Source organism: Canis lupus, chromosome 23 (genome assembly GCF_048164855.1).
Source record: "Canis lupus baileyi chromosome 23, mCanLup2.hap1, whole genome shotgun sequence".
NCBI classification, from domain to species: domain Eukaryota; kingdom Metazoa; phylum Chordata; class Mammalia; order Carnivora; family Canidae; genus Canis; species Canis lupus.
This window is the reverse complement of record NC_132860.1, coordinates 30,551,410-30,568,299: the sequence shown is the minus strand read 5'-3', so window position 1 is coordinate 30,568,299 and position 16,890 is coordinate 30,551,410. Positions and strand designations below refer to the sequence as shown.

Genomic DNA, 16,890 nt, shown 5'->3' with positions numbered 1-16,890 from the left:
TGATCCCGGGTCTCCAGGATCACGCCCTGGGTCAAAGGCAGGCGCCAAACCGCTGCGCCACCCAGGGATCCCTAAACTGAGGTTTTTAAAATAGAAACTAGTATTTCTAAGTTCATGAGTCAAAGTCCATGATCCTCAAACTGGCTGGCTTGTTGGGTAGCCTGCCACTGTTCAGTCCACTCGGCTGGTGTAATGGGAGTAACTATCACAAGCTCATCACCAAGCAGCACTTAAATTACCTGACAATTTATCAATTGTTTATTACATAGGTTTTTTTTTTAAAGATTTTATTTATTTATTCATGAGAGACACAGAGAGGCAGAGACACAGGCAGAGGGAGAAGCAGGCTCCATGCAGGGAGCCCGATGTGGGACTCAATCCCAGGGCCTCAGGATCACGCCCTGGGCCAAAGGCAGGCGCTAAACCACTGGGCCACCAGGGCTGCCCTATTACATAGATCTGATCTCACCCCATATTTTCTTTATTTTTAAAAGGTTTTATTTATTTATTCATGAGAGACAGAAGCGGGGGGGGGGGGGGAGGCCAGAGACACAGGCAGAGGGAGAAGCAGGCTCCATGCAGAGAGCCCAATGTGGGACTCGATCCCAGGTCTCCAAGATCAGGCCCTGGGCACTAAACCGCTGAGCCACCCGGGCTGCCCTCACCCCATATTTTCTTTATTTTCAGTTCTAACCCTGATAATGGAATTACCTTTGAAGAGAAATACACTTAACCTTATAGCCAGAACTTCTAAATGAAAAGTAGCCTCATAATAATAAAATAAAGCTTCTTATGGAAGAAAACTTAGGCTCTTTAACCCTAACAAGACAAAAAACTAGTTAATTCTTAAATTTTAACATTATAAAATCTTAAATGTTGCTTCAAAATCTGGAACTTTACTTTAATCATAATAATGACCAAGATTTTTTTGTATTGAAATCGAAGTCTAAAGATGGTATTTGAGCCTCAACTGACCTCAGGGTGGCAAACACCTCTGGACTTAGTTTCCTTATCTGTAAAATGAAGATTAAAAATACATGCCTTACCTACTATCTAAGGTAGCTGTTAGGATCAAATGAGAATGTGAAAAGCTTATCTCTTGACTTTGTATGGGTGCTTTGTTTTAGTTCATTAAGTAATAACTTTCTGAAAGCTACTAAGATTGTCTAGTGAAAGAAAATATTTTAGATTATATTTAAAATTTAGGAAACACCTCAAGTATGAGTGGATATATAATATACTTCCAAAAGCAACTTTCCTATTGATAGGTGACACTGCTGATGGTATCACTGTGTGAGGTAGTGGCTGAAATGTACCCTCTCTAGGTCTGTAAGCATGACTGGTCATACTTTGGTTAAAAATCCTATTCATTCAGGTGAGATTTGATATATACTCTGTTTTTAGTCCTACCTCCCTTCCCTCCTCACCCTGTGCTCTTTTCATCAAAATTATCACTTGAGATTTATATTTAATGAATCTTTTTTAATTTTACTTTTATTTTTTTAAAGATTTTATTTATTCATGAGACAGAGAGAGGCAGAGACATAGGCAGAGGAAGAAACAGGCTCCCTGTGGGGAGCCTGATGTAGAACTCGATCCCAGGACCCTGGGACTATGACCTGACCCAAAGGCAGACGCTCAACCACTGAGCCACCCAGGAATCCCATGAATCTTTTTTTAATAAAAGATTTATTTAGAGAGAGAGAGAAAGCTGGGGGCAGGGCAGAGGGAGAGAGAGAGAGAGAATCCCAAGCAGACTGCCTGCTAAGCGCAGAGCCTGATGCAGGGCTCCATCTCATGACTCTGAAATCATGATCTGAGCCGAAACCAAGAGTTGAATGCTCAACTGACTGAGCCAGGCAGGCGCCCCAGTGAGTCTTTTCTACCAGCATTTAATACACACTCAAAAGAACAAGTCTTAACTGAGAAACACAGGTTATCTCCTTTTCACAGTAATTGGTTTTGTTAAGTTCCAGTGATGACAATACAAGGCAGCTTCCTCCGAGGAAGCTAAACATTGATGAGTCCAGTGTAGCCAGTATGTTGAATATGAGGTGATAAGATATCACATAAATATCACATCCAGCTTGACAGTCCTGTAACTGAGTCTGAGTCTTGGAATAGTTACTCCCTTTTATTAATTGCATGGTGGTTATACAGCCATGGAAGGAAAAAGCTGAACATCAAAATCATCAACAATATACCTGAAAGACAAAATAGAGTAAAATAAACCATCTACGGAAGTTCAGAATCACTCAGTGATTATAATTTATGTCCCTAGAGATTTGGAAAGCAATGTTTAAAAGAATTAGCTGCATCAATTCTCCATGAAATGTGGATATTTATTAATATAACATTCTCACATTTTTCTTCAACTGTGAATCCTTAAAAACATATGTACTTGATAAAACCAGAAGGCTCTAAACAATGAACCGAAAGAATGAATAGATGTGGAGTTCTAGCTCTGGTGCTGTCACTGACCTGCTGAGTGAGAAACTCGGGACTTTGGTCTCCCTTTGCTCTTCCCTAGCAACACTGTCCCTCTGTGCCCCAGAGATGTACTGGGAGAATAAAGCAACTGAAATTGCTCTTGAGTTTTCATTTGGAATGCTCAAACATTACTTTCTCCCTTCTCTTTTTTTCATCAGTTACAATATTAATAGCTTTTAGAGCTGTATCAAGCAAAAGGTGTAAAACAAAATTTCAGTCAGTGCTAAAATTATATATCTTAAATAATACATGGGGGCCCTAGGTATCTCAGGGGGTTGAGCATCCGACTGTTAATTTCAGCTCAGGTCAAGATCTCAGGTTCCTGGGATCAAGCCCTGTGTTGGGCTCCATACAGTCTCCTTGTGAGTCTTTCCCTCTCCTTTTGTCCCCGCCCCCAAACTCCCCCCCCGCCATGAATAAATAAAATCCTTTTTTAAAAAAGAAAATATGTAAAAAGAAAAGAGTCATATATTAGTAAATATTCATTTTTGAGGTCACACCAGTTAAATCTAGCATGTGACTATGGGTTAATTTTTCAGTGGAAAATCGGGATGGAAGGGACAGCCAGAGGGCTCAAATCACTGTCTTGAAAGGGATGTCTGCAATTAGTATTTTTATCTTAACATATTTAGGATTAAAATTCTAAGTTAGTTTAAATTCAGACTGAGTTTTTGTCACATGCAGATCTGATATTTTTTTTTACTTGTATTTGGTAACAAAGGAAACCTTAAGCATTTGGATAGCTTTAAAAGATAAAAGTCTGTCTTGCAACCAAAAGCTTTAAATGAAAAAAAAAAAAAAAGTCGGAAACAACCTAAATGTTAACTGATCCACAAGATTTGACATTTTCTTATGAAGTCAGAGCTAGAGAATAAGACATTACATTGAAAACATTTTCCAAAAACGTAATTTCAGTTACATAGCAAATAGAATTAGCTAATTTTCATTTTATGAAATGTGTAAACTGGAGAATTAATTCTATATGCATTATTATAGTCACTTCTGTTTTGGAGAGATGGCAGAAGTCATTAGAAAAATTATAATTACCACTGCTATGAAAAGTAACAAACACAAGTACAGGTTCCAAGAATAGTTTGCTTACTCCCTGCTTCGTCAAGAATGGAAAGCTATCTTGGGACGACTCTCCTCCATCTCAGTGGCATCACCTAATGAAGCTTTAACAGGGTTTTGTTTGTCTTAACATCCCATCTTTTACTTAGCTGTGTAAAGGATTCTTGTAAAAATATAATTTTTAAAAAATATTTTATTTTACTTATTTTTAAGTAGACTCCATGCTCACTGTGGAGCACAACACAGGGCTTACATTCATGACCCTAAGATCAAGACCTGAGCTGAAAGCAAGAGTTAAGACACTTAACTGACTGAGCCACCCAGGTGCCTCTTAAGATTTCATTTTTAAGTAATCTCTACACCCAGTGTGGGGCTGGAACTCACAACCGTAAGATCAAGAGTCACATGCTCTACTGAGCCAACCAGGTGCCCCTAAAAATATAATTCATTTTTCCCATCCTTAATAGTTTGTAACTTTATTTCATTTGATGCCATTTTTTCCCCAATAGAACTGTAAGTAACTTCAATGAATGACAAAATCCAATGCCAAGCTGGAATTCAATATTCTAAAAAGTGTCATTTATTCATATATGTCCTTTATCCACATCTACTGAAGGATTACTGTATTGCTTTTCATTCCTAAATCTCTTAAAGAAGTGTAGGAACATTCTTTAAACCAAAAGCTATAAGAAATTTTAGTTAAGTCTATTTGGGAAAAGCTAGGAAATCCTTAGGCCAACAAAGAATCTTTGTATATTTTCAACAAGCCAATTCCGGCCAAAGATAATTGCTAAAAAGTTTAATCCCAATGCCATTTTTAAAAGATTCCTTGAAAAAAAAAAAACATAAAAGATTCCTTGATGAGGAAGAAAAATATGTGCATGTTGGAATTTTGGGGGGTAAGTGGTTCCATAAAATGTTTTGGTAATGGCTACAATTAAATGTTATCTTCCTGTTTGGACTATACTAACATGAATAAAATGTAGTCTGTTTCCCCAACCCACTATTCTCTGGTCTGTACACTTCTTAAAGGGGCAGAAATGATTGCTCCTCTTTTATCTACCGTGAAACTTTTATTTTCCAGTATGTTCTTTCAGGAAGAAGTTATTAAGTGATTTGAGCTAGAAAACATTTATTTTTTTTAAAAAGATTTTATTTATTTATTCATGAGAGACAGAGAGGCAGAGACATAGGCAGAGGGAGAGGCAGGCTCCATGCAGGAGCCCGATGTGGGACTCGATCCCAGAACTCCAGGATCATGCCTGAGCCAAAGGCAGATGCTCAACTGCTTGAGCCACCCAGATGTCCCAAGAAAACTTTTTTTAAAAAGTAATCTGTAAAAATAAAAAAAAAATTAATCTGTACACCCAACATGGGGCTTGAATTTATAACCCTGACATCAAGAGTTGCATGTTGCACTGACTGAGCCAGCCATGACTTTTTTGCTTTAAGCAATGTTTTCTAGGGGTGTCTGGCTGGCTCGGTCCATACAGCATGTGACTCTTGATCTCAGGGTTGTGAGTTTGAGCCGCATGTTGGGTATAGAGATTACTTTATTTATTTTTTAAGATTTATTTATTTATTTACTCGTGATAGACACAGAGAGAGAGAGAACGAGAGGCAGAGACACAGGCAGAGGGAGAAGCAGGCTCCACGGCGGGAACCCGACGTGGGATTTGATCCCGGGACTCCAGGATCACGCCCTGGGCCAAAGGCAGGCGCCAAACGGCTAAGCCAACCAGGGATTCCCCCTAGAGATTACTTTAAAAAAAAAAAATCATAGGCATTTTACAGAAAATGTCATTCTGATTTTTTTCCTTTTAAGAATTATTTTGGAGGTGTGCCTGGGTGGCTCAGCCAGTTAAGCATTGGACTCTTGACTTCAGCTCAAGTCATGATCTCAAGGTCGTGAGATTGAGCCCTGCATCAGGATCCCCACTGGGCATGCAGCCTGCTTAGATTCCATCTCTCCCCCTGTCCCCCTACCCCTGCTTGCTCACATGCTCTCTCCCTAAAATTAATTAATTAATTAATTAAAATTCTTTTGGGAAGGCCTACCTCCATTTTAGTGTTCTTTCAAGTAATGAATGATTTTTTTTTTTTTTTTAAAGTAATCTCTACATCCAACTCATGACTCCTGAGGTCAAGAGTTGCCCACTCCTCTTACTGAGCCAGCCAGGCACCGCTGGATGAAATAATTCTTCAGTGTCATAGGCCTACTGTTAAAATTGCAGTTGGAGCACAGTATACAATGTTAATAATATATGTGGATTGCAAATATGACACCTTAAGAGAATCATTCCATATAAAAACTGTCAGTAGACCTATCCAATTAGTGACTTCATGAACTTCAATGATTAACTTCTTAAAAATTAAGACTAGAGAAAATTTAAAGAAGTTATTAGAAAACACTAGCACTCTCTAGAACTGAAAAACAGCTGCTATTGTTAGCATTTTAAAATATAGACTTTTTCTGATATTTTTCATGTTTAGGTCCACAGATACTAGTACTGAGCAAAACAGGTGCTAAATGTGAAATAAAGGCATGGAAGGTGAAGGGGAGAAGTGTGCTGGTTGTTCAAACGTATTATGCCAATGTTCCCTTCTCTATGTACCCTAATTTTTTTTTTTTAACAAAAATAAGGAACAAAAACCAAAATGCTAACTGTGGATAAAAAGGATGAACTAATAAAAGCCAGGCATCCTATATTCTTTTAAAATTATGATTTATAATCAGGCTTAAAAGAGGTGACTGAAAAACAAGAAATGCTAATAACTTATAGAAAGAAATGCATATTTTTTTGTTTTTTTTTTTTTAGAAATGCATATTATAAGAGGAGTTTTATATATCTGATTCAGATAGAAATAACAGGAATGCAATTATGGGTCATTTTAAAATTACACTTACTATAGTTATCCATTGTTTCATGAGATGCTCTTTTACAGAAAGTCAAATGACCTTAATAGTACTTTATCTGGAACTCACAAATTAAAAAGAAAATTCCCTTTAGCAAGAAAGAGGTTTTTTTTTTTTTTTTTTTTTTTGAAAGAGATATTTTTTTAACAGAAGGAATCACTCCTTAGTTTTTTTGCCCATATATCTGAGGGTTTCTTAAAGTGGTATCATACCTGAAACTGACTATCCTTAGTAATTTTATTTTTTTGAAGATCAGTTTTAAAGGATACTGCACAGATAAAGCATTACTTCAGGTATTTTCATTTTACTCATTTTATTTCTTGCACCAATTCTGGCTTTGGAAATTGACATGTTAGAGTGACATTTCCTATCATTTTAAGATACCCTAGTCTTTTAATCACATTAATAAAAATATGCTTACCTAAAGAAGGAGCGAGCCAATATACTATAAAAAATCGAAGGAATGCTTCATCAAAACACGTGAAATGTAGTGAAAGTGCCAAAGCTGGATTAAATACAGCTCCTGTTAGACTTCCTCCTGTAATACATTTTAAGCAGAGTGACACCAAACCATATATTTTACATTTTCTTGCAACTGGAAATAAAGAGGTTACAAGATATGACTGCTTTGTTTTAGGTATTTAAGTATTCTTATGCTATAATCTTCCTTTGCAGAATCACCTGGCGTATTTTAGAATATAAAAATAGATTATAGATTATAAACTGCAAAGACATTAAGAGTTTGGCTTTTTTTTTTTTTTTTTTTTGAAAAAAGATTTTATTTATTCATGAGAGAGGCAGAGACATAGGCAGAGGGAGAAGCAGGCTTCCTGTGGGGAGCTGGATGCGGGACTTGATCCCAAGACCTCGGGATCACAACCTGAGCCAAAGGCAGATGCTCAACCACTGAGCCACCAGTGTCCAGGTGCCCCAGGACATTAAGAGTTTTAACCCAGTGCTTTTCCTATATATTATAGAATGCACACTGAAAATTAATCTGTTCTATTATTGTTCCTACAAGTTTATGCAACAGGAGTTTTGGCTGCCCATCTTAACATTCATCAATTTAAATGAATAAACAATAATAAAAATAAAATACCCCAGGATCCTCTTGACCATAAGTATACCTTTGTGTTGAAAACAAAAGTAAAATGGACCAGTGTTATCATTGGCTCCATTTTTACTTGTCAGCAGAGCTCTAAGAAGGGACTGTGAATGGCATGTGAATTATGTCTCAAATGACTACAAAATTTTTTAAATAAAAAAAGTGATTGTGTATAGTTGTGAAAGATAGGTACAAATTCTAACTGTTGATTGCTTTTCAGGATTCATGGTCCCGCTCTGCACCCAGGTTCTCTCTCTGACGTGGATGGAGCCTAGGAGTTTAGTTCTGGCCAGACAAGCAAGAAAGGAAAAGCAGAGGAGGCTGGACTTCCAGTGGTACCAGACTGTGGCTCAGCTTTTCAGAACACACCCTAAGATTATTCCTGAGATAGTGGTATTTCTGTTGCTGCTTTCGTGTAGAAGCTTGTGCACACAGATCTGCCTCTGACTCAGCCAGAGAGCTAGATCCTGAGATCTTCACAAATTTTACCTTGACATATACCACTATAGCATGCTGTCTTTGTAAAATCCAGTAAAATGGAAATTAAGTAGCCCTTTCATAGGATTTCACCAATGAGATTTCATCCTTGATAGACTAAAAACATTGAAGCTGTGTCAAGATGAAGATATTGAGCAGTGAACTAAGTTCACTCCATGGTTCAGAGCTTTTTCTAGCACACCAGCCTCACAGTATGATTCATACTCATGTCTCAGCAATTATAAATCACACCATGTCATGGGCCTTCAGAATCTCTTTTGAATAGTCAGTCTTGGAATGTTAAGCCTGCAACTGCCAAGGACCAACAGAATTCTTTGGTTGGCAGGTGGTCATTTCAGTTCAATAAAAAAATTGAGTTCCTATATGGTAGACATCATTGGCAAAAGATAAGAACTTATACAGGTCTTTTTTTTTTTTTTTTTTTTTAAACATATAGTTATTTTTTTTATTTATGATAGTCACAGAGAGAGAGAGAGAGAGGCAGAGACACAGGCAGAGGGAGAAGCAGGCTCCATGCACCGGGAGCCCGATGTGGGATTCGATCCCGGGTCTCCAGGATCGCGCCCTGAGCCAAAGGAAGGCGCTAAACCGCTGCGCCATCCAGGGATCCCTATACAGGTCTTTAAAATACAATGTAACATGTGCTATGATAATACGTGACCTGTGCTTTTTTTTTTTTTTTTTTTTTTTTTTTTTTTTGGCACATTTAAGTAAAAATAGACTGAACCATTGCTCTCATAATTAGTTTTCTTTGGTATTCCCATTAGGTCTTTGCTATTTCCTTAGATCAGAGAACACTATCTGTCACACTTATGACCATACTAAAATTCAAGCCATTTCACTTGCCTTATCTTTTAATCCTCACATCTCCAATAGTGCTGAGTATAACGTGGAAGCTGCCATTCCCACCAAAAGGCAGAGTTCTCCTCTCTTGAACATGGACTGGCTTTGCAACTTGCATTGACAAACAGAATGCAGCAGGAATGATGCTATGGCAGTTCAGAATATAAGTGACACTGAGTGAATTCTAGTTTCAGGTCTCAAAACACCCATGAGTTTCCACTTTTTGCTCTCTTGGAACAGTGCCCTGACCACATAAGGAAGCTGGTCTAGACTGCTAGAGGATAAGAGGCCACATGGGGAAGAACTGAGGCATCTTAGATGACAGCTGCCACCAATTGTTGAACACATGAGTGCAGCTACATTGGCTTTTCCAAACCCCCCCCCCAACTCTCCAGCTATTATGGGCACATAGGAATTTCCCTTCTGATCCACAGAATCATGAAAAACAATAAATTATTATTTTAAGCAATAGTTTTAGCTAATACACAGGATGCCTGGGTGGCTCAGACAGATAAGTGTCTGCCTTGGGCTCAGGACATGATTGCAAGATCCTGGAATCCGGCCCTGTGTGGGACATCTCTGCTCAACAAGGAGTCTGGTTTTCCTTCTGTCATTCCCCCCTGCTCATGTACTCTTTCTCTCTTGGTCTCGCTCTCAAATAAGATCTTTAAAAAAAATAGCTGATACAGAAATTCATATCAGGAGTGGGTTCTGTGTCAAACGCCCAAGGGGTTCCTGAGTGGTGATGGTTAAGCATCTGAATCTTGGTTTTGTCTCAGGTCATGACATCAGGGTCCTGAGATCAAGCCTCATGTCAGGCTCTGCACTCAGCATGGAGACTACTTGGGATTCTCTCTCCCTCTCCCCCTCCCACTAATGTTTTTTCTCTCTCTCTCGCAAATAAATAAATCTTAAAAAACAAACAAACTCAAAACATGACTTTGGCTTTGACGTTTTAGACTATATAGCTCTTTGTTGGGGGCTGTCCTGTTTGTGGGATGTTTAGCAGCATCCTTGGGCCTTACTACTAGATGCCAGCACATCTGTCTTCCCCACCATTGTAACAACCAAAAATATCTCCAGACATTGCTGAATGTCTCCTGGGGCAGGGTGGGGGTGGGGTTCCTTTTGAAAACCACTGTTGTAGAGAGCTACTGATATGTGTATACAAGTAAACATATGTAGTGTTGTTTATAATGCAAAGAACTGGGGAAAACCCAAGTATCCATTCATAAGATCGCTAAATAAAGAAGCTTATTAATTTGGAATAACATTCAGTATTTTGAAATAATGAGAGAAATAGAGTTACTAATTGACATAGGTAGGTCTCCCAAGATAGCACTGAACAACTACCATTACCAAGAAAAGCAAATTGCAAAAAGTAAGGTATGATATCTTTTATGTTAACATGAACATACTTAAACAATAGTTTCTATAGGATCTGTAAGACTTATGTATAATAAATCACATAAAGAGTTTGAAGTAGATACATGCATGTGCAGAGGACTACCCTTGTGGGAAGACTAGACAGGAGAGAGGACAGGCATGGAAGATGGCAGTCAAAAGGCACTTTTAGTCTCATTGGCATTGTTTCAATTTTTAACAAAGAGAATACATTCATGCATTGTGTAATTAAACATTAATTATTTAAAAATCACCCATCAGGCATAGGACTAACAAAATATCTTTGAAAAATGTTATTTGTTGACATCTGAAGGGGAGAAGACATAATAATATATGTCTAAGAAGAGCTACCAATGGGAAGACAGAGCTGGCTGATTGTCAAGAGTCTTACAGGAGAGCACAAACTGGATGACATTACCACATTTAAAGACTGTGTCAAAGTCCAAGTGCTAAATCTGGTAATTCTAGATGCTAATGTTTCTCAATACTCCTACAGGGAATCAAATTTTCTGTGACAGAATGACAGTAGTAAAATCATAAGACTTGTGTATAAGCCAGAATGTCTGGAGCTAGCCCTTTCCAGTGAGCAGAATATTTGTGCCAGGTACTGTGCTAAGAAGTTGAAATACATTTTTCTATTCCTCATAATGGTCTTAAGAGTAGATAGTATTCTCCATTTTAAAGATGAGGAAATGAGGCCTAAATTAAGTATCTCTTTTAAGGGTACAATAAAACTCCAAACTTGTACACTTAACCCACTTAATTAATAAATAAATGTTTTGGACCTTTGTTTGAAGCTTTTTTTTTTCATTTGTAAATGAGTATTTCATATAGTTATTACATTAAAAGCAAATAAATATAAAGGACTTAGTTCCCTTCTCCTTCGACAAATAAACTTACCTATATTCTTCAGGATTTAGGATACCAAAAATGAATAATGAAGTAAAAATGTTAGTTTCTTCAGATAATTTATTATGCTTATTTTGAAAGCCCTTAGACATAAAATATAAAATATCCAGATATATATTATTTTTTCTACATGATTTTTATAAGTGAATAGGAGTATTTAATGTGTAACAGGTGACACAATGCTAAGACCTGATTATATGTTATAATGAACAAAACAATTTTAGTTTCTGTATTCATAAAGCTTACTGCCTGGTAGAAGAAGACATCAGAAAACAAGTGTATAATTAAATATTCTACAAAGGAAATGAACAAGGGCAGTAATAAAGACAACTTAGATGTATAAAAAATAACAGACTTTTTTCAATGTCTGATTACTGTTGATCCTTGAACAACATGGGTTTGAAATGCACAGGTCCACTTATATGCAGGGTTTTTTTTTTAAATATAAATACAATGCAGTACTGTAAATGTATTTTCTCATGATTTTAACATTCTTCCCTCTACTTTATTGTACAAATACAGTATATAATACATACAACATACAAAATATGTGTAAATCAACCATTAACGGCAAGGCCTCCAGTCAACAGCAGGCAATTAAGTTTGAGGGGAAGCAAAAGTTATACATGGATTTTTGACTGTGTAGGAGCTCAGTGCCCCCTAACCCTTGTATGGTTCAAGGGTCAACTGTAATTAAGAATGAATGCAGGGGCTCCTGGGTGGCGCAGTTGGTGGAACATCTGATTCCAGGTTTAGGCTCAGGTTGTGCTCTCAGGGTCCTGTGATGGAGCCCTGCATCAGCTCCATGCTCACCGCAGAGTCTGCTAAAGTTTCTCTCGAACTCCCTCTGCCCCTCCCTGCTCTCTCTCTAAAATAAATTTTAAAAATGAATGCAGTTCTCTCTTACCCTGTTCATTGAACCAAATTCTCCCAAAACCTAAATTAGGGAAGATTTGCTTGAATTCTGCATTAATAGTTTTATAGCTCTAACGTGTTAATAAATCACATCCTAGGACGCAACCATGTCAAGTCAGTACCAACAGTACCTTAGAAGTTAAAAAAAGACATACCAAAGTAACTTGTAATGAGACTTGACTTATCTGAGTCTTCTTCCCCTGCCTTTCCTTCCCTATCCATTCTTAAATCCTTCCAACAAAAGCCTCTTCTCTCTCTCTGATATGACAGAAACTTGACCATTCCCAAGACAGTTCATTTATCTGGAACAACTCTTGACTAAAGTTATGACATATCCACAGAAAATAATGCGGATATGGCTTAGTGTTGCATTACCCAAAATATGTTCTCTTCTGCTACATGCTCCTAGACAAAAGGATTCCATACGTTTGAAAAACTGTTCCACATCCTCCTTTTGGAGTTTCACAATATGTAGCAGCATAGTAAATAAAGGCTCTGTACTGTCTTAACATTAGAAAATCTGTTTAATCCAGCGTTTGCCAAATTTACTTGGCAACAGAATCCTTTTGTAACTTGAAATTGTTTGAAATTGTGGTAAAGTATATATAATATAAAACATGTCATTTTAACCATTTTTCAGTGTATATTCAGTGACATTAATTACATCCACAATATTCAACTATCACCACAATTTCCAAAACTTTTCCATCACTCCAAAGAGAAACTCTGTACTCTGCACCCATTAAAGATTAAGTCCCTGGACTCCTCCCTACCTCCTAGTCCCTTGGTAACATCTATTATACTTTCTGACTCTATGAATTTGCCCATTCTGGATTTTTAAAAAAATTTTATTTATTAATGAGAGACACAGAGAGAGGGAGAAAGAGAGCGTGGCAGAGATACAGGCAGAGGAGAAGCAGGCTCCATGCAGGGAGCCCGACGTGGGACACCAACCCAGGTCTCCAGGATCAGGCCCTGAGCCGAAGGCGGCGCTAAACCGCTGAGCCACCCGGGCTGCCCATTCTGGATTTTTTTTATATAAGTGAAGTCCTGCAACATTTGTTTGTCCCTTTGTGTCTGGCAAGTTCCGTCCATGCATGCCGTGGTGTTATCAGAACTCAATTCCCTTTCATGGCTGAATAATGTTCAATTGTATGTACATATTTTTGTTACTTTTGAGGATCACAGTGTAAAAAAGCTGATAATGAAATGAGATTAAGCCTTAGTGTCAGTTTGAACCATGATTCCAGCACATTCTAGCTGTGTGATATTGGACAAGTCCTTTCACGTTTATGAGCCTCACTTTATTTAAAATGGTAATAATGGGGATCCCTGGGTGGCGCAGCGGTTTGGCGCCTGCCTTTGGCCCAGGGCGCGATCCTGGAGACCCGGGATCGAATCCCACATCGGGCTCCCGGTGCATGGAGCCTGCTTCTCCCTCTGCCTGTGTCTCTGCCTCTCTCTCTCTCTGTGACTATCATGAATAAATAAATAAAATCTTTAAAAAAAAAAAAAATGGTAATAATGTGTTCATTAGTGAGTTTTTCTAAGGATTAACTAAGATAACTCATAAATTTCCTATGTGCTTATTAGTATATTACCCAATGAATATTCTTATCTCCCTTACATTGGCAGAAAAGGAAGATCATAATAGATTATCAATTTCTGTAACAGTAGCAATCCACAATTGTCTATTAGGTTCTGCCATGGAAACAGTCTCGGCGCTGTCCAATACTGCACCCACTAGCCAAGTGTGGCTACTGACCACTTGAAATGTGGCTGAGGAACCGAATATTTTAGTTAATTTAAATGTAAATAACTAGGGCAGCCCAGGGAGCTCAGTGGTTTAGCACCTGCCTTCAGCCCATGGCCTGATCCTGGGAACCCAGGATGGAGTCCCGCATTGGGCTCCCCGCATGGAGCCTGCTTCTCCCTCTACCTGTGTCTCTGCCTCTCTCTGTGTGTGTCTCTCATGAATAAATAAATAAAATCTTAAAAAAACAATAGTCTTTTAAAAAAATAAATAAATAAATGTAAATAACCACATGTAGGAAGTGGCTTCCAAATGGGCCAGCTCAAGTTGGGACAAGAGCAGTGGTTCTCAACTCTGGTTTCATACTGAGAGTACCTGGAAAACTTTAAAATACACCATTAATTATAAAAGTACAGAGCATAACTTTTTTGCAAGGGATGATTATCTTCATAAATGGGGGCATGTTTCTGCTTTAGCCCAAACCTAAAACTTTAATAAATAACTATACACCAACCCCTCAAATATACATAAATCCTTCCCTCTCTCCTATACCCTTTATTTCCATCTGTGTATACACAAAGAATAGTACTAGATCTAATGGATGAAAGATGGATAGAAAAATCTTTCATTTTTATCCTGGGAAGTCAAGCAAATGTTTAGAAGCCCTTACTCTGAGGTTTGCTTCTACTCATAGTCTCACTTTCAGTGGGTAGAAGATAGACCATTACAACTAATTTCCTTTTATTAGATACCTGTCTCTAAAACATTGTATATAGTCCCAATGAAGCTACTTTGTGGCAATCATTTAAAATGACACATTCCATCATTAAACTTGTTTTTTGGATTTCCTAGTCCCCTTTAGGATATCTAGGGTATCCACTGCATCTGAGATCTTGTCAAAGTAAACAAATGGTTTGCATGAAATTAACAGATTTCTTGAGTTACTTGTTTTTTTTTACAACTTTTTTTTTTTTTTTTTTTTTTTTTTATGATAGGCACACAGTGAGAGAGAGAGACAGAGACATAGGCAGAGGGAGAAGCAGGCTCCATGCACCGGGAGCCCGACGTGGGATTCGATCCCGGGTCTCCAGGATCGCGCCCTGGGTCAAAGGCAGGCGCTAAACCGCTGCGCCACCCAGGGATCCCGAGTTACTTGTTTTTTAAAAAGCATCTTTAATTTCAAGCAAGTTTTAATTTAATTTTTATTTTTTTTAAAGAATTTCTTTTTTTTAAATTTTTATTTATTTATGATAGTCACACAGAGAGAGAGAGAGAGAGAGGCAGAGGCACAGGCAGAGGGAGAAGCAGGCTCCATGCACCGGTAGCCTGACGTGGGATTCGATGCCGGGTCTCCAGGATCGCGCCCCGGGCCAAAGGCAGGCGCCAAACCGCTGCGCCACCCAGGGATCACCAAGTTTTAATTTTAAAACACATCTTTTGTGTTAGGCCACTTAGACGTTCATTTATAACTCAAGATTAATTAAGAAATGACTTTAAGAAATTTTGTAGAAAAAGAACTAAGACAAAACTACAGAATACTCCTTATTCTTACTATAAACCAATCAAATAGTCTATGCCTTACATTGGAAGGCACTTTTTAAACTCATGATCATTTTTCAGTCAGAGTGTCAGGTTGGCATAAGGAAAGAGATAGTTGATAAGTTATCTTTCCTCTCTACCATTAAAACAATCCCTTTGCAGGATATTTGAACCTTTGGCAATATTTCAGTATTTCTCAGTTTCAGCACAGAAATGGCTCCTGTTGCTGGGTATTCAAAAAAAGCACTCAATAGAGAGGATCTATATGTCTGCACAACTGGTAAAGAACAGGCTGCAAAATGGTTAGAAAAATGGGGATACCAATATAGACAAATCGCAGAAGTATGGGTATCAAATGTTTCTTGGTAAAGAACTTAGCGCCTCAAGTCACAGAGGCTCCGGACATGCCAAATGTTTTGTGGGAATAACAAACCTGCATAGACCAAAAAGGTGATGAGTGCTGCCAGCAGGTGGATACGAAGCTTGGTTCGGATCTCCTGGAAGTGCAACAGAGCGCTGTGGAAAATAAAGGAGCAGATGGCTTCTGTGATGACGGCTTTGGGCAAGTCGACTTGAATAGGATTTCTGCAAGCGAAGGTCCTCTCGTTGAGGTGGTACTTGGTCAGCCCCAGGCCCCAAAGGGCGCTTATGCAGTATCTGCTGCACAGGGCACCAATCAGCTGAGCCAACAGCCTAATCGCACCGGTCTCGGGGGACATTCCCCCCAGCAACATCTGCATCATCACGCCGCACGGGTTGGTAGAGGTGCCCACCAGAGTCAGGCCGTGCACCAGCGAAAAGAAGTAGGTTAGCGTTAGCGGCCAGGTGGGGTGCACGGGTTCCTGCTCGCTCAGCAGTTGCAGCTCATGGGTGCAGCAGCAGAGCTGGAAAGTGGCCAGAAACTCCAAGACGAAGGTGTGGGCCATCATGAACCTGTGCAGCCGCTGCCGGGTGACCACGCGGGCCAACCCCATCAACAGCACGAGCGACAGCATCAGCCCCAGCGAGGTGCAGGTGTCCTGCCCCGGGGGCCAGAGGCCCCACAGCGCGGTCATGGCTCGCTCTTGGCCAGCCTAGGTTGCCTGCTGGGCTCTAGAAGCAGCAGCTTCGGGGCGGGAGTCCCAAGTCCTAAGTCCGCAGCCCCGCCCCCGTCCTCACGCCCCGGGGCGGACCGACTCGAGGCCAGCGGGCGGCCCCGGGCGTCAAGCTGGAGGTCTCCTCCCCGCTCCCGGCCCGGAGCGAGGGTGTTGGGACCAGAGTCGAGAAGGAGACGAGGGGAAGGGCGCAAGGGAAGCTCTGCTGGGGGCCGGCTGGAGGGCCAACGGTCAGCAGGGGTCGTGGAGTCGGACGCGCACATGTCCCCGCCGCCTCCCTCAGGGACTGGAACCCCGCGCGGGTCTCACGGGGCGCGGAGGGGGGCGGGGGGGGGGTCACCGCGCGCCCGGT

At 39.6% G+C, this 16,890-nt stretch overlaps 2 protein-coding genes across 9 annotated transcripts in view; one reads left to right on the top strand and one right to left on the bottom strand.

Moving 5' to 3' along the window:
* The window catches only part of CLNS1A (chloride nucleotide-sensitive channel 1A), a 45,212-nt gene extending 34,092 nt beyond the window's left edge, over positions 1-11,120 (top strand). For 6 of the 7 annotated variants that reach the window (XM_072794772.1, XM_072794770.1, XM_072794764.1 and 3 more), the window contains one exon: positions 7,804-11,120. The gene's annotated coding sequence lies outside the window, so the exon portion shown is untranslated. The remainder of the gene's footprint in view (positions 1-7,803) is intronic. The other variant, XR_012015723.1, reaches the window with a different exon arrangement.
* Positions 1,662-16,867, bottom strand: AQP11 (aquaporin 11). Of its 2 annotated transcripts, XM_072794762.1 has the most exons (3): positions 15,878-16,863; positions 6,900-7,016; positions 1,662-2,204 (listed from the first exon to the last, which is right to left on the bottom strand). In XM_072794762.1, the coding sequence occupies exons 1-3, from the start codon at positions 16,497-16,499 to the stop codon at positions 2,125-2,127; spliced, it is 819 nt and encodes a 272-aa protein (XP_072650863.1). In that variant the 5' UTR covers positions 16,500-16,863; the 3' UTR covers positions 1,662-2,124. The 2 variants fall into 2 exon arrangements, with proteins under 2 accessions (XP_072650863.1, XP_072650864.1); XM_072794763.1 differs by lacking the exon at positions 6,900-7,016 and having other exon boundaries at positions 15,878-16,867.
* Positions 16,868-16,890: the final 23 nt, after the last annotated feature.

What these genes read in the sequence shown, in the direction of transcription:
- AQP11 (XM_072794762.1), bottom strand. Translation starts at nt 16,499, where the DNA reads ATGACCGCGCTGTGGGGCCTCTGGCCCCCGGGGCAGGACACCTGCACC. An exon ending in CACCTTTTTGGTCTATGCAG is followed by an intron (nt 7,017 to 15,877) that starts GTTTGTTATTCC and finishes AATGTATTACAG; the next exon opens with GAGGAAGTCTAACAGGAGCT. An exon ending in TTGGCTCGCTCCTTCTTTAG is followed by an intron (nt 2,205 to 6,899) that starts GTAAGCATATTT and finishes TTTGTCTTTCAG; the next exon opens with GTATATTGTTGATGATTTTG.